The 19,659-nt window shown below is 50.3% G+C and overlaps 7 protein-coding genes across 7 annotated transcripts; 4 read left to right on the forward strand and 3 right to left on the reverse strand.

Annotated features, from left to right (window-relative positions):
• Nucleotides 1-1,375: 1,375 nt before the first annotated feature.
• On the reverse strand, nt 1,376-3,191 carry FPRO_00329 (uncharacterized protein; the record flags this gene model as incomplete). Its single annotated transcript, XM_031225512.1, has 3 exons — nt 1,376-1,491; nt 1,554-2,930; nt 3,029-3,191. 3 exons carry the CDS (start codon nt 3,189-3,191, stop codon nt 1,376-1,378), a joined length of 1,656 nt encoding a protein of 551 aa, XP_031076141.1.
• A 649-nt stretch (nt 3,192-3,840) lies between these two features.
• FPRO_00328 (uncharacterized protein) lies at nt 3,841-5,171 on the forward strand (the record flags this gene model as incomplete). The annotated part of the gene is made up of 3 exons (XM_031225513.1): nt 3,841-4,476; nt 4,525-4,721; nt 4,772-5,171. The coding sequence occupies 3 exons, from the start codon at nt 3,841-3,843 to the stop codon at nt 5,169-5,171; spliced, it is 1,233 nt and encodes a 410-aa protein (XP_031076142.1).
• Nucleotides 5,172-5,807: 636 nt separating this feature from the next.
• Nucleotides 5,808-8,861, forward strand: FPRO_00327 (uncharacterized protein; the record flags this gene model as incomplete). Its single annotated transcript, XM_031225514.1, has 2 exons — nt 5,808-6,141; nt 6,196-8,861. The coding sequence occupies 2 exons, from the start codon at nt 5,808-5,810 to the stop codon at nt 8,859-8,861; spliced, it is 3,000 nt and encodes a 999-aa protein (XP_031076143.1).
• Nucleotides 8,862-9,633: 772 nt separating this feature from the next.
• On the forward strand, nt 9,634-10,752 carry FPRO_00326 (uncharacterized protein; the record flags this gene model as incomplete). Its single annotated transcript, XM_031225515.1, has 3 exons — nt 9,634-9,898; nt 9,948-10,509; nt 10,557-10,752. 3 exons carry the CDS (start codon nt 9,634-9,636, stop codon nt 10,750-10,752), a joined length of 1,023 nt encoding a protein of 340 aa, XP_031076144.1.
• Nucleotides 10,753-11,128: 376 nt separating this feature from the next.
• On the reverse strand, nt 11,129-15,042 carry FPRO_00325 (uncharacterized protein; the record flags this gene model as incomplete). The annotated part of the gene is made up of 3 exons (XM_031225516.1): nt 11,129-11,648; nt 11,697-12,017; nt 12,068-15,042. 3 exons carry the CDS (start codon nt 15,040-15,042, stop codon nt 11,129-11,131), a joined length of 3,816 nt encoding a protein of 1,271 aa, XP_031076145.1.
• Nucleotides 15,043-16,002: 960 nt separating this feature from the next.
• Nucleotides 16,003-17,607, forward strand: FPRO_00324 (uncharacterized protein; the record flags this gene model as incomplete). Its single annotated transcript, XM_031225518.1, has 1 exon — nt 16,003-17,607. One exon carries the CDS (start codon nt 16,003-16,005, stop codon nt 17,605-17,607), a length of 1,605 nt encoding a protein of 534 aa, XP_031076146.1.
• Nucleotides 17,608-17,676: 69 nt separating this feature from the next.
• Nucleotides 17,677-19,504, reverse strand: FPRO_00323 (uncharacterized protein; the record flags this gene model as incomplete). The annotated part of the gene is made up of 3 exons (XM_031225519.1): nt 17,677-18,765; nt 18,810-19,131; nt 19,176-19,504. 3 exons carry the CDS (start codon nt 19,502-19,504, stop codon nt 17,677-17,679), a joined length of 1,740 nt encoding a protein of 579 aa, XP_031076147.1.
• Nucleotides 19,505-19,659: the final 155 nt, after the last annotated feature.

Consider the following 19,659-nt stretch of genomic DNA (forward strand, 5'->3'; position numbering starts at 1 on the left):
ACATAATATTGTTTGACTTACTCAGTATGTGCTATGTCAGTCACCGCGCCACGACGACACCTGACACGGCTCGCGATAAGGCGAGGCGAGATGAGGCCAGACCATCCAGATCCAGACTCGACTCGAGACCATTGAGCGACCGTGGGATTCTGCAGTCGAAGGGCGAAATAAGCATATCTGACGTCTTTCGGACAATAAACAAACATGGGGAAGTTTGTAAATTGGATGGAAATACCGTCAAACGTGGCTGTCAAAAGAGTTGCAGATTCTATCTATAGCAAAAGCCGTTATGAAGCCACTTTGTTTCGTTTCAACATGGCAATCTAAACAATCGCAGCCCTGTATGATGATCCACGAAACTCAATCTATGCATATTGGACCCTACTTTTTCTTTACTTTCTTAGTAAACAACAGCCTCTGCTTCAGCTTTCGATCTCAGTATATTCTCTCGATCTTCGGCGGGTGTGGCATACTACCTGACTTTACGACAAGCTGTCACTCTCCAGCCGTAAAGAGGATACGCGGTCACCCGGTCGCTTCCCACGCCCTCAGAGTGGACATTGCGATAGTCTTACGTTTAGAATGTCACTGCAAGGCTGGAGTACCCGTCTGTCGTGGTTCGGTTCCGAATTCCCTAGATAGGCCCACGCGCGCTTACGCGTAGAAGGGAAGCGAACCAACAACAGTGACACCTTTCCGATCAGCTACATCGTCAAAGCGCGGACAGAGAGCGGGACAGGGACGATATCTGAATACGCCCTCAATGAGTTAAGTGAAGTGACTTGATTAGGGTGACAGTGCATTAGTTTCGTCCCGTCTTACGATCGTCGATCTTATCCCCAACCTCGACAGCGCTTCACATCTAGGTTAGTTAGTGCTGTTGCTATCGAGAAAGAGATATCCCAAAGTTCTTGGTAAGAAACATCCCAAAGTGCAAAAGTCGTACGATTTCCCGATCGACAATGCTCTCCTTGCAGAGCTGCTGCTGTTCGGAAGAACGTGAAGCGAGACATGTTGGTAAGCTGCCCCAGAAGGATAGCTCGGCACGGTTGGTAGGTGACATCGTGGGTCTCAAGTCAGACGTTTCCCGTCAAGCGATATTGAATTTAGCATTCGCCTGTGAATCCATTCCAACTTATCGTATTCCCCAGGTGGCGATGGCACTTTGACGGGCATCCATTCGGCCTAGACGTACCGGGCCTCGATACTACCATGCGATGTAAGGAAAAGTCTCGAACATTCAACACCACACGTGAAATGCAACCATAGTGGTGATATTGGAAGTGAGGGGAATAGCAGAGAGTTGGGTCGAAACAAGCAAGCGAATAACTCTATTGAATGCTTCTCCGTTTACGGTTACATCCGAGATTCTAAGTTAATCCATCACTGCTTGCTCGGCGTCAGCCTCCATGTCCTGGAGGACTTCCTCCATCTCAGCTTCTGTGGCCTCCAAACCCTCAGAGCTCATGAGCTTGTTGTCCTTGTCCTCAGCTGTGCAGGGGTGGGTTGATTAGCGTGTCGATCACCTCTAGGGTAGGGAAACGGGAACTCACTTCGAGCTTCAACGAGCAGATTCTCCTGGACCTCACAGTCGGTCAAAACAGATCCATCTCCGATGACTGCTCTCTTTCCAATAATACAACGTGTCAGCTTGCATGCCTTTCCAACAACAACTCCTTCCATCAGTAGACACTGAGAGAGCTTGGCACCCTCGTTGATCTGCGAACCGGCGCCGATCACAGTCTCTTTGATAGAGGTCTTCTCCTCCACAGTGACATTTTCCGCAATGAGGCTGTCCTTTTGTGTGATTGTCGTGCGTGCTTTAACGCCTTCAGGGTAAGCGATCTTCTTTGCATGTGCATATGGTGATGGTGACTCTCCGCCTGTCTCTTCGAGTGATGGAAGCTTGGCTAGCTGAAGTGAGATAGCGAGCAACAGCTGTGCCGTGTCCACACGACGAATCAAAGGAGCTGAGCTCCCGCCCGGGTGGACATAGGCAACGATCGGCGGGACTTGGAACGATTTCGACTTCTCGGCAGCTGATGGTTCGTCATCAACTGCAATACTCGGCACTGATGTCTCGGCAGTCGTGTCTCCGTGTGAGTTCCAATCACTTTGGATGTTATCTGGTGTGGAAACTCGGGAAGGCGAGCTGGGTCGTTCATCGTCCTTGGTCTCCTCAACCCGACCTTGGGCACAGGCACTCTCCAGCTTCAGTTTTTCGGCAAGACCGGATTGCCAGCCAGCCTTCGCCCACCATCCGACAACATCCTCACCAATACTCTCCATTCGCTCGTTATCCTTGACAAAATCGAGAACCCATCGAGGGAAGATGTAGATGTGGGCATCTCGGTGTGTCGTGAACATTCGTACACGAGAATGAGCACGCAACAAGCCGTGTCGAATGGGAAGTGAGCCCTTGTCTTCTGTCAAATCTCTCAAGGAGTCGGTTGGCATGGAGTACACCAGCTTTGACAAGTTTGAGAAGAGAGATCCCTTTGATGGTGTAACAGGAGATGAAGGCAATGGGGTTGTCGCAATGAAGTCTGTCTCCTCCTTCTTGATAGGTGCAACTGCCTTTGTGTCGTACCAAACGCCAAGTGCGCCGCTGTGAACTGATCGATGGCCATTGGAAAGTCTGGCAGTTCCAAGCATGTCTGTCAGACTAGCTGACTTGACCATCCATGATTGTAGAAGCTTGTCTCCTCCAAGTTCGCAGACCAAGTCACAAGGGAGTACTACAAAGTCACCAGTGATAATCTTCCTAATCTCTGGCAGTCGTAGGATCTCAGCAGTGCCTGTGTTTTGATCAAGATCTACTGGTGAGAGAATGTCGGGTCGCGGCAAAGGCAGCGCAGTTAGATGAAGGTTAGTGTTCAGAGCAGTTGAGATAGCTTCGGATGCTGTAGGAGGACAGACAAGATTTATGTCTAGTAGTTATCAGTATGTATCCTTTCATAATTGGAGAGTGAGGAGATATCTACGGATATACTCAATGAGTCACCCTATAGCACCAAACTTGACTGACCTGTGATGCCCATTCGATAGCAGAAATCAAGCGCGTACCAGACCATAGGTCGGTTTGCAATAGGGAGGAGGGCCTTGGGGCTCTCATCGGGGTTAGAGGTGAATGTTGGGAATGACGAGCCAGGCCCGCAAAGAATAAGGGCTTGAAGCCCAGTTGACGGCATTGATACAGCGTGGGGCATAACACCGCGGGGTTCCTTGTTGATTTACTGATACAAAGGTGAAAGATCTGAGACAGAGTCAACTTTTGGTAGAAGTCCGTTGTGGCCTCAGTCTGTGGGTTGGTTTGTTAATGCCAACGTGAGGGCCGTGGTTGCTGTATGAAGCCAAATATGAAGTGAAGAGTCACTCAAATCCATTGCCAAGACATCAAAAATGTACGTTCGTGGGGTGCTGTCCCGCCTGTGGCTGCAGCTGTGGCTGTCGTCACGCACAGCCACATCTTATCCCACACGGATTCACGTGGACGGACTGGGCCCGACCTCGGTACGGATTATTGGATAGTCCCCCGCAATTGAGCCCCTGAAACGCTGCGCTGAGCTCTTTGTCGGCCCTCGGGCTGCTGACCCCGTTGTTGCTGGGGGTAGATGGCCTCAGCTCCACTGGCTTGTTGATGCCGATTACACCAACCACCGCGTATCGACAAGAATCGGATCTGGCCCCAGGCTTCGCTACTTTAACGGCTGCACCAATATCACGCAATTGCTCAAGAGCCACAAACTCACGACACTCGAATTGCACGAAAAGGCCCTTTGCGCCTACTGCTATTGGCGTCATCACCTCCACCTAGCAATGCGACAGTGCGCCGCGTAAATGTCGCCCGATCACGGATCGTCGCGGTCGCGACGGGGAGTTTGGAGCCACTGGGTCCCTCTCGCAGTTACACTTACAGTTGCTACTGTGGGCGTGGCTGCTTGGGTATGGAGCCAGCGAAAAGACGGAGATGATGAAGACGACCACTACGGCTTAGACTACGGCAATCAAGCTCGCGCAGGTGATAATCAAACCCACGGTTCCCGAGATATCAATTCGCGCGATATTCAGGGCCCCGAGAAGCCACCACGACCTGATGGCCAGAGCCATGGAATTGCGCCCGCGGACGAAGATGCGGCCGGCGGAGGCTGGGGCTCGCGCATGTCTGGTGCTCTACGGCGAACACCGAGCCCGCAGCAGTTCTTTGACTCGACAGGTAAGACTGTGGCGGCTGGTGTCGCAGCTGCGAGTGCAGCTATGGGCAAGGCTTTGGCTAGCATTCGCGAGGAGGACAAGAGCCCCTTTGACGATACCAACCCCTGGCAAGAGGAAGCAGATGCTAAGAAAGAACGAGCGCCCGCCGATACGTCGTCACCACTCGTCGGCGGCAATAGGCGACGCAAGACGGTTGCGATTGTGGTGTCTGCCGAGACAGGCGCCGTGCCTGAAGAGGAGGATTCGTTCCACGAGCACGCTGTAAGTTGACCAGACTGTTCTCCGAGGCCGCGCACTAACACGCTCCAGTCTATCCTCTCCCACATCCCTCGAAACATCGATCACTCCAAGGTTAAGCTATTTGTTCTGATTTACGCTCCTGGTTTGAAGGAATCTACTATGGATACTGCTACTAGTAACCTTCCGCCAACTTCGCTGAGCTCTTCATTTTCTAACATTGGACACGATCAAGTTCAAACCCCAGCTGAAGAGTCAAAGAACCAGCTGTATGCTTTAATTTACGCTGTCGAATCGTACTGTTGCTGACAACTCGTAGTGAATCCGCAAGCCCTTCTTTTAACTCTATCTACTCACAGGCTCTAAGTTTGGTCGAAAAGGAGACAATGGTTCTCCCTTTCACTACACCCAACGGCCACGTTCATATCCTGCGACACCTCCAGCCAGAAGTCATCTACCTCCAGAAGGCTCTCTCTGGTCAGGATGGCAGCATCATCACCACCCTCCAGACCTGGCTTCGACATGACGTCATTCTGGTTGTTGGAGCTGATGGTGGCTCTGGTGGATTGGCAGATAGCGAGTCTGAAGCTGAGAGGGCTGGAAAGAGCCAAGAATGGTGGCAGCGCCCTGAAAGAGTTGGACGAGGACGTGGAGTTGTGGTTGTCGATAGTATGAGGCTGAATGATGATTGGGCGCGTCGAGTTCAGGGCCAGGAGTGAGACTAACGCGTCTTGCGCAATCTGGCACGAGATACCATGACCTTTGAACTTTAGTATATGCTATTAAGGGTTATTTACAGACACGAGCACGCGTGTATTTATTCAATTATTTCATCTACCTTGTTTAGAAGATATTGAATTTTGTGTGTAAACCTTTTATGCCTCTTGCTTTTGCGACGATGCGCTTGTTCACGCCTCGTCACGTGATGTGAACTTCCGTAATCGAGCCGACTTCATCCAAGGGAATGCTCCCGTGATACGGCGACAAGGCGTGAACCATCATCGAATTAATATCCGACCCCAGACACCACGCAACAAAACCTACAAAGAAATCGACGGCTCTGTTCTATTTGAAAAACCTCTCATGGACCATTTTCTTTGTTCTCGATTTGCGGTTCTTTGAGATACTCGCGCCCCTAACGTGAGACTGCCGCGGTCAACTCCGCATCATCCATCAAGTCAACGTGCGACCAGCCTATTCTCATCAAATCAACCTTGAATCCCGCATCGTGCCGTTTCGCTCATAATATCCATGTTTGCGACCTAAGCAAATATTCCACCAAAGTCGAGCGGACCACATCGGCCGAGATATCGTCATAACCGCTAGCCCCCGCGGCGCAGCGCGACCACAACACGATGGCGCCAGTTGGACCTATAGTCCATCAAAATGTCGCCAACAAAGTGAAGCGCCCAGTACCTCCTGGTATCCAGACGAATGGCGCTATAACATCCTCAAAATCATCCCCATCCCCATCAATGTCGGCAAAGAAACCTCCGCCGAGTGCCAAGCAACCGCCACATTCGGCGAGCGACAGGGCCATTACCGCATCAACCGTCCGACCTGTCAACAGAGCCCGACGAGAAACCGCATCGCAGTTGCAGGGCCGGCACTCTAGGAATAGTGCTGGCCTACGATCAGCGTCATTAGCGGCAGACCACTCTGGCCACGACGCGGAACCTCGACCCTATAGTATGCGATGTTCTGACTTATCGTGTTGTTGCGTATACACTAACAGTAATGAAGTTGTTACAGACTCCTATATCCTGAACAAATTTGCCGGCCGACCTCCCTCTCTTGTCTGCCATCTACACACAACACATTTCCGATTCGATAATCAAGATGGCGTGTTTCCGTACAAGTCACCGATGAAAATATTCCTCGATCACGTCAGAAGCCGGACGATCCCCCATGATCTTCTTTCCTACTTCACCGATGCCGGTGTGCCCTTCTATGATGGATGTCTCATTGTTCAAGTTCACGACCACAAGTCTCTTGCGCAAGCGAAGAACGTTGCCAAACCCACAAAAGGAAAGGGTTCCATGATGCCGTCTTCCATCCATAACTATAACCAATGTCTCACACCATCGCCGAATGTTCCTTTTCCTAAAGAGAATTTGTCAAATGGAGATGGAAGCTCAAAAGGGAATGATGTGGCTGAAAAAGAAAATGCCCCCGTCATGCCAGCGCCTGAGGAGCAAAAGGACAGGGCGACCAAACCACGGGTCTTTACCATGGTGCTCCATCCGACGGCCGAAAGTTTACAGATGGACCTGTTAATAAAAGCTTCCACCCCGCGAGGACTGGGTGATGGCCTTGGCCAACCCCCGTCCACACCAATGTCACTTATTCCCCCGACACCTACAGCTGGTACCATGCCGCCACCCGCAAAGCGCCAGAAACGTGAAAAGACAGAGCTCGACAGCAGCAATATTCATGCTGCAGAGGGGCAGATCCTGTTGGCAACAAACGCGCCATTGGTGCTTGAGCCTACTAAGAACCTTGAAGAAACAATTATCCTAATGGAGGCAATGAGTCACCCCAAGCATGCAGAGGCTCCACCTCAACCCAAAACACGCAAACGAACTGTTGCCGAGATGGCTGCGGACGAAGCCGCTGCTGCAGAGACAGAACGCTTCATGCTGGTTGCCGACGAGCGTCTTGCACCAAATGCGAATGGAGCGCAGAACGGTGGCACAGCCGATGGCGATGCCTCAGGCGGTGCATCAGCATTCGAGCCTCGATTCGAGCGATTTAAGGTTTTGGCTGAGATCAGTCGAGAACATGCCGAGAAGAAGGAACAAGAGAAGCTCAAGCAGCTGGAGAATGACAGGAAATTGCAACAAGCGAAACAGCAACAGCAGCAAGATGCGGTTGCGCTGGCTCAGAAACAAAACGCTGAACAAGAAAGACTCCGACGGGAGGCCGCTGCGAGAGAAGCCCAGATGCGACAGGCAGAAGCTCAACGACAAGCTCAAGCTCGCGCCCAAGCGGCGAATCAGAACAGCCAGAACAACCAAAATGCTCAGAGAGTCAACGGGAGCCAACCACAACACGGACATCCTCAGAACAATGTCGTCACCAACGGAGTCAATAACGCAGCTGTGGGAACGCCTCAAATAGCTAATAATATGCCTCCGCAAGCACAACCCCGCTTCCAGGCTCAGATTACTCAACCACCGGCGTCTTCTCCAGTTGCTGGCCAAGGTACACCTCAGCATATGTCGTCTCCTATGGTTGCCAGTGTCCCAATGCAACAGACCAACTCTGGGATGGCAAACAGCCCCCCTCGGCCGTCTTCTGTCGTGCAAAATGCCGCAGCAATGTCTGTCCCTATGGCTCATAACATGTCTTCCAGGGGCAGCCAACAGAGCCATCCCTCCGGCACACCAAGAATGCCTCATTCAACGCCCAACATGGCACAAGGTACTCCGATCAACAGGCCTGCCATGGTGGCAACCCCTCGCATGAGCCAGGCAAGCCCTCCACCAGCTATGATGGCACAGAACTCGCAGCCAGGTCAAGGCATGATGATGAATGGCCAGGGCATGAACCAAATGAACCCACAATATGCGGCTCAATTGGCACAACAACGTGCTGTGCAGCAACAGCAGCAGATGGCCATGCAAAACGGTCTTAACAGTGGCAACATGAGCCATATGAGCCCTCAGCAACAACAGCAGATGATGCAAGCAATGCAAAGGCAACTGATGGCTACGCAACAGGCACAGCAGCAGGGTAATATGATAAGCCCTCAACAGCAGCAGCAGTTGGCGGCTCAATATGCTCAGCAAATGCAGAACATGTCGGGCAACCAGATACGACAGTTCACCCCTCAAATGCAGGCACAGTTCCAACAGATGATGCGCATGAACCAAGTTAATGGCCAGATGGGCAATAGTCCTATGCAGCGTCAAGTCAGCGGACAGATGATGCCCAACGGCATGAACCTGCAAGCTTTCCAGGCGATGCAGCAGCAACGGCAGCAGCAGGCCCAACAACAGGGCAACATGATGAGCCCTCAGCAGCAGCAACAAGTCCAGCAGCAGCAGGCTCAACAACAAATGGGGCAGATGGGACAACAAAATCCAATTCAAGCGCAAATGCAACAACAGGCCAGACTGCTTTTCAGTAGGATGATGCCAGCAGTAGCTCAGAAGTATGGTGGCCAAGAACATATTCCGCCAGACGTGATCGAGAAAATGAAGACGCAGAGCATGGGACAAGCTCAGAACCTAATGCAAGCGTCAATGGCGCAGCGCCGACAGCAACAGCAGATGATGCAGCAGCAGCAACAGCAGCAACAGCAGCAACAACAGATGCACCAACAGCAGATGCAACAGCAGCAGATGCAACAGATGCAGCAAATGCAGGGGATGAATGGAATGATGGGTGGTCCCCAGGGGATGTGATGTCGCGAACGAGACCTGACAAGATAATAGTGGGCAGAATTAATGTCACGGCAGACAGGAGCAGAGGATGAACCAGGTGGTTGATCATCAAAGGAGTTCAGGCAGGACCAGCATGTTATTTTTATACGGTTTATGAGTTTGGGCAGATTTATACCCCGAGGAAAGTTTTCAGTCCAGGTTCAAGGGTTTCTTATGCGTTTGGCTGTTTGGTTCTGGACAATGTGATGCAGTGACAGATGTCGCTGTTCTTGGTGTTACGGCTCAGGTTGGAAGAAAGTATCGATTTATTGTAACATCATGAGGGATGGTCTATTGTAGCGTTCTCTCTTTTACGAAGCCTGAGAATTGACCACGAATAAAAAGAAAAGAATTATACTACCCCGGGATTATAATGATATTGCCATGTGGTCTAGCTGGGTGACTTGTTGAGCTCCAGAGACTGTCACGTGCTTGTGGAACTGGGCTCCTACCTTTGGGCGCAATGACACAACCGCCAAGACGACAGGAGCTTCATATGACGCTAGCAAACCCGCGATAGCTCAAGGCAACGTGACCAATCCATCACATCACACAGCACAGCACAGCACAGCACAGTTTGACTGCTTATTCTAGGCACGCGCTCGTAATCTGATCTATCGAGTCTCTTCTTTCTTTTAAGCTTACACGGCCCTTTCCGATACTACCACTCCATCCGTAATTTCATCTCCATACTAGCGCTGGCAACCACCTCTTTTTTATCAAACTTCTGCGTTCTTCTATCAAGGTCTTCTCGATGCATCGGCCGGATCTGTTGGCTTTTCTACTGCCTCTGCTGGCAGCTCCAGTTTTCGCCGCGGAAACTCTAGACTGCGGAAAGATTCGCGCAGATGGCCATACTTTTGATCTTTCTAAGCTTGGTGGACCTCATTCGGTCCTGACGACGCGATTCAAGCCCAGTCCTCCCGAACATTACAACACAACTTATACGTTAGATATCTGCAAGCCTTTGAAGAAGAAGGGTGGCAAGAAGGATGAAGAATGTCCAAACGGCACTCGAGGTGCGTACAAGATCTACAAGCGCTAATCGAGTCTGACTAACAAATCCAGTTTGCGGTATTACACACCTTCTCAAGTCTGGCGAGAAGGAGACAGATGAGATTACGAATGTCATCGCGATCGCAGGAAATCTCGAAAACGTTGGCGGCTCTCGATTCGATGCTACACCCACGCGACTCAAGACAAGCGACTCAACCTCCGATAAGGATAAAGAGGGCGTACGACTAGTCCTTACAGGAGGCAAAGATCCTCTCAAGGGCGATATCAAGAAGACCGATCAAAAGGCCATCATCGAGTTCCTATGCGATCCTAAAAAGGAGGGAACAGAGGGCGAGTGGGTTACTTCAGACCAGTACGAGAAACGAGCGGACGACGATAAGAAGGAAGGGGATGGTGATGATAAGGATGAGGGCGAGTCTATGATCGAGCACCAGCTGAAGCATGACAATGCGTCGCTTATCTGGAATAGCTTTGATGATGAGGAAAAGGTCAGGGTTCTGCGCTTGACATGGTATACTAAGTATGCCTGCGAAAAGCCAGAGGACAACGGCGGTAGCGGTGATGATGACAGCTCAAGCTCCCACTGGGGCTTCTTCACCTGGTTTATCATCATGTGAGTAACAAAAACCAGTTTCTATGACGAATTTCTAACAAATTTAGTGCTTTCTTGGGCATCGCCGGCTACCTCATCTTCTCATCCTGGATCAATTTCACGCGCTACGGCGCCCGCGGCTGGGATCTTCTCCCCCACAGCGACACCATCCGCGATATTCCTTACCTACTTAAGGACTGGATCCGCCGTGTTCTCAACACCGTGCAGGGAACAGGAAGTCGAGGAGGATACAGCGCGGTCTAGGCTTTTTTTGACAGCAAGTGTGTATCGTTACAGGTCTGGGCTGGGTTGGGCTGTGTGAGGAATTGGGACGGCGCTCACGCTAGTTGTATCTAGCTGGAATTGTATACATAGGTTGAAATTCGCGGGTTTCGGTTTTCGTAGTAGTGTTTAGATCAGGATGCTATCAAGCAGTGTTATTAACTGGCTCTGACTGACATTCTATGCCAGTGTTGTTTATTGCCATCTAGATATTGAGTTATTACTGAACTGATGTTCTCATTATTTATTATCATCGAACTCTCTAGCCAGCTCTAATACAACTCTTACAAGCTCTCATATCTCTGTCCAGTAGTCTTGGTATCTACCACATCTCGCATATACACCTCGTGAATCTCAATCATCGTATGGGAAGTATCATCCCCGCACCGCCTCTCCCACGCCCTCCCCGTCCTCGTCCAACACCAACAAAGCCTCCTCCAGCGCTAATCTCCATCTTCCCAGCCAGGTTATTCAGCTCCTTCAGCAGACAACAAGCCGCCACGATTCTGAAACTCTCTAGCTCGCCCGTTCCGTGATACACTATCGGCGCAAATTCCTTTCTGATACATGCGACTGCTACACACGCCCAGCATAACTCTACGACGTCTTCTCTCCATCGCGAAGGAGTTGCGTCTGCGTCGGTGGCTGTGCTGAGAGTTTCTGCGCCGTCGCCTACACCGCGATCGCGGATCTGCTTGACGATCCATGTCATGATGCGGTCGATTTCTTCTTTCAGTTTGACAGATGAATCACCCTGGCGGCGTGTTTGGGCACCGCGTTTGTTGAGGATGAAACCGCAGAAGACTTCGACTTCTGTGAGCGGTGCACGTGGGTTTTCGGAGAAGTGCCACATCTTGTCGGTGATAGTCGACTCGTATCTGAAATTGTTAGCAAGTTGAGGCAGTCAGAGGCATATTTCAACCCACAGGCCTCTGATCTTCCACGCCTCGTCGGACCTACGTGTCCAATCGACGTCAAGTTTATACTTGTTCACCTCGCTTTCAACAACGGTTAATAACTGATCCCAAACAGAAGGTCCAGCTGTGTTGATAATCCGATGGATATCTTCATCCCAAATCTTCTTCTCATCCACGTTTCGATATAGACGACCGAGAATTTTGTCAGACTCATAATATTTTGCTTTGTAACGAGCCATGCCATCGTCGGCGTTGTCATCTTCATCTTCATCATGTAGATGAGCGATCTGACCCTTTTCGTACGTCTTCAAGGGCGGTGCTGTTGCAAGGCTACAAGATAAGTTAAGACATCTATGCAAGGCGTTGGGGGTAAGACTTACAAATCAGGACGGAACGGGGGGTTCCTGGGCAAAGCTTTTACATCGACTGGAATGCCTGTCTTGGAGAAGTCGACCGCTGTAGAATGCATGCCCGCAAGGGAAATGCAGTCAGAGTGTGTTGTTCCCTCTTCATAATAATCAGCCAAGACGACATGTCTTGTAGCGATCATGCCCAAGATATCAGTTCGCATAAAGTTAACAAAAAAGTCGGCAATGTCTTGGGGCTTCACCGGGCGATCTAGTGGCTTGGGCGTAACTCTCGGGTAGTCTGCTGGTAAGAAATACTTGCCTGGCAATGCTTCTGGGTCCCAGATAATGTTGTAGAGATCACCATCCAAGTCTCCTCCACTTAGCATACTGGGCAAGTCACGTTTGCCTTTCTGGCTGAAGACGATGCAGTTCTGCAAGCTTAGTAGAGGATGCCCCTGTGGAGGTGTGACTTGGTTGACGATCTGGATGTCTCCTGGGTGAAGAGCTGGTGAACGTGTGACAATGATTCGGCCATCTTTCAGCGTGGAGTTGATGCGACGCCCTCTGTAGACGCCGTGCGTCTTGTCGTAGGTGACAAAGACTTCACCAGCATTTAGGAATCCCGTCTCATCCATGACGCCGAAAAGAGTGACCCCTTGATCAACGGGAATGCGGGCTTTGTGCTTCAGCAGTCTCAGTTCTCGCAAGACGACATGTTCGACCGCTGACTTGAGGAACTTATCCCGGCGGTAGTCGATGCCCATCTTGTACAACTGCTTGACCAGCTTGGGCAGCCCCATATTGACACCGATGGCTTGGTAGTCCAAGAAATAGCTCGTGTTGGTCGCGTCGGCTGTGACATTGCGCAGTATATCAAGTGCATTATTCTGTAGTCTGAAGAACCAATCATTAGGTGTCCCCATATCTTCCAAGATCTTGATCATCTGGCGATTGAGAACGAGCCGAAGAGGTTTGGATGAAGCGTCGCAAATTCCGAGCTCTTTAAGATCGTCACTTGGAAACTTCATCATAGACTCCTGTCGAATACAGAAGACTTTCCCCTTGAGTCTAGTGTCGAGAGAAAGCATTCCTTTGCAACCACCCCATCTGATCTGAAGACATGTTGGTGCCGCAGCTCGCATTGAGAGATAAGGCCAAATCTCCCCCAAGGCGTCCTGGGAGATTGTTCCAACACCATCACTGAACACACGGGTTCCATCTTCAGATTTGACATCCGGAATAAACCGGTGGCTGATACCAGTTTCAAAAATCGGGATTGCATATGGAGTTTCTGAGAAAGCTTGCCCAATTCGTGCTGCGCATTTTGCCGGAACTCGAATCTCGCTGAAGTCTCCCAGGGCTTGCAGAATAGCTGCAGGAGTCTGGTGCTCAAAGTTTGAATCGGTGAAAGGTGCAGAGAACCAGGCGGAGTGAGAACGAAGAGATGAATGGGAGAAACCTAGGAAATCAAACTTTCGGCCAGCAATTGTGATACCCTCGTCCATGACGTGTCGGAACCGGGCAAAGATTGGTTCGTTGTCAACTTTGGGGTGAAAGTCGAGGTCCTGTCCATCTTCTTCGCAGAAGAGGACGCGTAAGAAATAGTCATTGTTCTCGTGATACTTTCGCAACACCCTGTTCTTGCTGTCGGGCTCGGGACCAGAGAGAAGAACACGCGTGGGCGTCACCATGGCCTTGAAGATATATATCTGATGGTCTGGAATCTTGGCTCCATAGATTCTGTCACGCTTGGGGTTCTCAGCCCTGGCCTCGTACTCTTCATTCATGATGCTGGCCATCAATGTGACGACATTCAACTCATCAGGATCCGTGCCAGGACAAGGGTAGGGAATCTTTTGAAGAAGGGTCTTCATGGCACCTGTGGTGACGGGAGCCGCGACTTTCTTCACTTTAGCATCCGTAATGACTTTATCGAGGATATGTAGCAGTTCTATGCCGCTCGCGGGATTGATGTAGTTGCCCCAGACCAGAGCCTGGACTTGGAAGAGAAGAGCGAAGTGAACATTTCCCGATGCCAGAAGGAGCTTAGCCTTCTCCGTGAATTGTTGGCGGCCGAGGAAATGGTTGCTCTCGGGTTCCATGTATGACCACAGAACGGATGGGAGATCATGATAGGTGACAGCGAGAATATCTCGGTGCTTGACAGAGCGGAGGACCTCGTTCATATCGTTCAAGGAGGTGAAGAAGATGCGATAGACGAGGCAAGATGACGAGTATTCGCGAATTAGCCCCCAGTTGACCAGACCCTGAACTCGTTTCCACGCCTGATTTGGATTGTCGGATTTGTGAGGTGTATACATCTTTGGCGGTTCAGTCAAGACCAAAGTGATGGATGCATCATTGCGACTAGCGATAAGATCCTGGATAGTGTCGTTGTGGAAATCCATGCGGTACCCAGCTTCGTCATAAACAGTCAACCACTGCGGCGTGAACTTGCCAATAACGTCTCCGAGCAGGTTGAGATTGTTGTGCTCAACGAATGTAATGACCTGTTCGGGACCACGAAAAGTGTTACCACCACAGCTGATACTGCTGATAATGAAGGCTTTAACCGGAGCCTGGCGGTCCTTAGTAGTGGTAGCTGCAGAAGCAGCGGCGGCAGCCTTTTGTTGCTCCTTAGCACGTTCATGCTTGAGATGTGCGATGGAATGCTTATCGAGTACGCGAGTACTCTTCTCAACAAACACAGCTGCCTTGAGGATATGGAGACGCGGGGTATCCTTTGGCCTGAAGTTGGTCTTGAAAGGATATCGCGGGTTGATGTTCTCCTTCTGTGGTAGGTCGTGACGCTGGTGTTTGCCATGTCTTTCAAGAAATGAGTAGCCATCGCCGGGATTGAGGAATTTGACCCATGCTTGAGGTTTGCTCTTGGGCTTGTCGCAAAAGAAGTCTGTGATATTTAAAGCTTTCATGAACGGGATGAGTTCTTGCTTGAAGCTCTCTTCTGACAAGTCCTGGGGGACATTGCGGCAAAAGACCTCCATTGCTGCGAGCGAACAAGGCCGTCGGCCTTGAGTGATTCAACAGATTTTGTACGCCAGTAGAAACAGAAGAGCAACAACAAAGATAACTCGGATATATTTGATATGGGATGCGAGCTCTACAGGCCGTTAGCTTTGTTGGCACGTCTGCATGTGGCGGTTGACTCTCACATGCACTTCTTAGCGCATCACCATGGACATTGTAATGTTTCAAGAGGCGGACAACTGAGTTGATTGGCGGCTATATGTACGAGATCGATTCCTCAGTGTCGCCCGATATGGATAGATGCAGATTGTGATATCCGATGGGAACAATATATTGGATAAAGCGGGATGCTTCATGCGGGAGGCCGACTGCTGATATATCGTGGTATAATATACAGTGCCAGGCAAATTAATGAGAGAGAAAAATCGAGAGTATGAGAGTGAGAAAGAGAAAAAGAAGTCTGAGTAATACAAAATAGCACAATTAATGGTTTCGTGAGATAGAAAAAGAAAGTGAAGAGAGCCAAAGCACTGCTCAGCACTGCACTGGCGTAGATAATGTGATAGCGCAGCTGCGGGCAGAGGGCTATGTACAAATGCCCTAAATCATACGGCACAATATTGCGCTGCCCTTATCTTCGCAGTGTATTCACACCATGGATCGACATGATGCTAGGTTAGCTACCCAGCTGCTCACACTCTGCTCAGTCGCGATGACTTCTCGGTGTGCTCCCGGTGTGGACCCCGTATTCACGGTGACCTTTCGGTGAGTGGCGGGGTAAACATTTATACCTACAGTGAAGTACACCCCGCTACATTCCCGATTCCATCTGCCGAGCCGAATCGCAGACTCCCGCTCCACCTCCCGTCATGTAAATCATTCTTCCGGAAGGCCTGAGGGCGCTCTATAACAACTCGACAACCTCTCATTGAGCTTCTCTTCCTCAATTACAGCTCTCAACTTGAAGCACGATCACAATGTCTCCTCCCGGTAACCTCTACGTCACGATGCAGCCCAAGCCTGGGCTGTCTCTAGACCAATTCCACGAGTGGTATAATAACGAGCACGGCCCGACCCGACTTCGTCTTCCTCAGATTTTCTCCAACGGTCTTCGATATAAAGCCACGGATGGTCAAGAACCTACCTACCTCGCTGCTTACGACGTCACGTCCATGCCACACCTTGAGACCGAGACATACCTCACACTGCGTGCGAACCGATCTCCTCGAGAAGCCGAGACCATTGGCCAAGTTGACGTGAAGCGATATTTCTGGGACCTGGTTCATTCCAACGAGTCTGACAAGTTCGTGCCCTTTGAGAAGTTGATCGACGAAGAGGCCGAGGGTCTGCAGACTACTGCGGTCACAATTGAGCTCAAGGACGTTGAGGGTGCTGCAGAGGAATATCAGAAGTGGCTGGTTGAGGAGCATATCCCCATGTTGGCCAAGGTTCCTGGTTGGTTGCGCTCGCGTGCCTTCAAGACTTCGTATCTTGAGGGGCAGGGCAAGACGACATTCCTTGCGCTGCATGACTATGCTAAGGAGAATGGCCAGGGTGGAGCGGAGCACAAGGCCTCGATGGACACTCCATGGCGCACCAAAGTCTTTGACAACTTTGTTGCTTCAAAGGGTCGAAGGACATATTCTCTCTTCTATGTGTTTGGACCTGCTCCTCGAGAGCTGGAAGCGCTGTCAAAGTTGCCCTCGACAGCTGCTTTCACCTCACCCGACTCAAAGCAATCTACAACACCTGGACCCAATGCTGCTATCAACTCTTTCATCACAACTTCAGATTCTCTGGTCATTCCCTATCGACTGGAGGGTAACCCAGACCCCAAGGCTCCTACAATCGCCTTCACCAATTCACTGTTGACTTCGCTGCACATGTGGGATCCCCTCGTTGAGATCCTCAAGCGAGAGCGCCCTGAGTTCCGAATTCTCCGATATGATACCCGTGGCCGACACGCCGTGCCTCAGCCTCCCGTAGCTGCTACCGTGGATCGTTTGACTGACGATATTCGAGAAGTGCTTGATGCTCTTCGCATCACCAAGCTGCACACCCTTATTGGTGTTTCATTCGGCGGTGTTACTACCCTGAACTTCGCTATCAAGTACCCCGAGCGTCTTCAGCAGTTCATCGCTTGCGACTTCAACCCTACATCAAGCGCTGCCAACACACAAGCGTGGAAGGACCGCACAGCTCTGGCCGAGGAGGACAACGGCAAGGGTATCGAGAAGCTCGCTGGACAAACCGTCCAGCGATGGTTCCATCCCTCTACCAACGCTGAGACTGTCAAGTGGATGACAGAAATGGTCGCCGCTAATGACGTCGAAGGCTTCAAATATAGCAACACAGCACTGTGGGATTACGATCTCAAGCCTAAGATGGGTGGCTGCAAAGTCCGCGGCTTGTTTGTTGTTGGAGAGGAAGATGCCAAGGGTGCTCTTGTTAAGGCTATGGATGCAAGCAAAGGGCTACTTGGTGATAATGGCGCGGAGTTGAAGATCGTGCCTCAAACGGGCCATCTTCCTATGGCTGAGAATCCCCAGGCTTTCTGGGAGGCTGTTAAGGAATTCTTGTGATCTTGAATAGGAGATGGGTAATTAGAATACAAAGGCCGGGCTTTGACAAAAAGACAAATTTAGATATGATTACGATGCCTCTTCTTTCTTCTGCTCAACAGGCGCTTTCTCATCCAAACCGTACTGTGTATCCAATTCTTTTCGCAGAGGAACATCTTTCTCAAACAGAGAGAGTACCCAAGCAAGCCCGCCGAACGCTACAGAGATGACATAGACTTTGCTCAACGATAACATAAATACATGTCGAATTTGAGTCTGAACGACCTCGTCAAATTGCAGAACGAAAGCTCGTGTCGCGCTCTGATAAGAATCTCCAGAGCTGAGCATTTCTCGCGCCAGTTCATTATGAATCATACGTGAATACTGCTTCGTATACGTGTTGAAAATAGATCCAGCGATAGCTACTCCCCAGACCGAGCCGAAGGAACGCATGAAAGTCCAATTCCCCGTCGCAGCAGCTTGGTCTTCCTCATCAGTAGCTGCCTGAAAAGCAGGCAATAGGGTGTTTAGAAGAAAGCCAGAGCCAATAGCTGGAATGAACTGCAGCAAGATCCAAGCTGCAGGGGGACTATCCTCGTGAAGAAGACCGAGGAGGCCGACACCAAGTGTCATGAGGAAGAAGCCTGATACGTGAAGCAGTTTATACTTGCCCCATTTTGAGAGGACGACCGCAGAGAGGGCTGCGCCTGGGATGGCGATGAGAGCAACGGGGAGCATTTGCACTCCTGACCGTGAAGGTGTTGATAACTTGACAGCTTGGAAGTACAACGGCAAGAAGAAGTAACACCACTGGATTAGCAACATGTTGAGAAACGTGTTGATGTAGATGATGTATGATGTGCGCCCTGGGAATAGGCGAATGGGCATGACAGGTTCCGAGGGAATTCCGGAAGCTTCATATATAACGAACCCGACAAGGCCGAGGAGACCGATTATCAGAGGAGCTAGGATTCGAGCATCGGACCACGGATAAACTGGACCTGCCCAGGTGAGGGCAATGAGAATCGAAACGCTTGACGCGATGAGGATAGCGTTGCCAATGTAATCAATACGACGGAGTTTATCCATGGTTGATTGAGTTCGATCGTATTGGAGGTTGAGAAAGAAGTATGTAACGACAATAGCAACACCTCCGATGGGAAGATTGAGGTAGAACACCTAACGAGTCAGTATATGCCTGCATATGTCATTGATCTGCTTACCCATCTCCAAGTCGTGTTCTCAACAATAACACCACCAAGAAAAGGCCCAACAGCGAAGCCAATAGTCGCTACTAATAGAAGGATAGCGATGTAGTTTCCTCTGTATCGAAGCGGTACTAGATCAGAGATGATCACATCATTGACCATTGTAACTCCACCACTACCGATACCTTGAATAGCACGTCCAGCGATGAGCATTGCGCCGCCGTTAGCACCACCTGCGATACCACTTCCAAGTGTATATGTAGCAAAGATGAACATCATAACTTTCTTGCGGCCCCAGAGATTGCAGAGTTGGCCAAACATGGGCTGGACACAAGCTCTGTATCATGTTAGCCACTTCGAGAAATCGGAAGGGGGACTTACGTGGTGAGAAAGAAGACATTAGTAACCCAGATGTAACTACTCCCAAGATTGAGACTCTCGACGATGGTTGGAAGAGAAGTTATGACGACTGTTGCTTCGAGAGATGCAAGGAGTGTTGCCAGGACTAAAGTAACCATGATCATCCAGAAGCGATAATCTCTATTGAAAGCCGGCTTTGTTTTTGGAGTCACTGGTACTTGAGCTTCTTCATCTTCTTGGGCTGTTTTCGTCTGGTCCGACGAGTTGACGGAGGGTGGTGATGAGAGTGTCTGGTTAGATGCTTCGACCCTGTAAGGCGAGGCAGTATCTTTCATTTCTGCAGAAGCCATGATGATCACTGTGCAACAAGTCTGCTTGCCTTGGTGATATTGTCACATCCTTAGAGGAAGGATGCCAATTTATAAGAGACGTCTCTCAACTCATGAAGTAAGGAAGAGAAAACCGGAGGCTTTATAAAATGAACTACGACTTGCACAGGAAACTA

The sequence above is a fragment of the Fusarium proliferatum genome, assembly GCF_900067095.1.
Source record: "Fusarium proliferatum ET1 genome assembly, contig: FPRO_scaffold001, whole genome shotgun sequence".
NCBI classification, from domain to species: domain Eukaryota; kingdom Fungi; phylum Ascomycota; class Sordariomycetes; order Hypocreales; family Nectriaceae; genus Fusarium; species Fusarium proliferatum.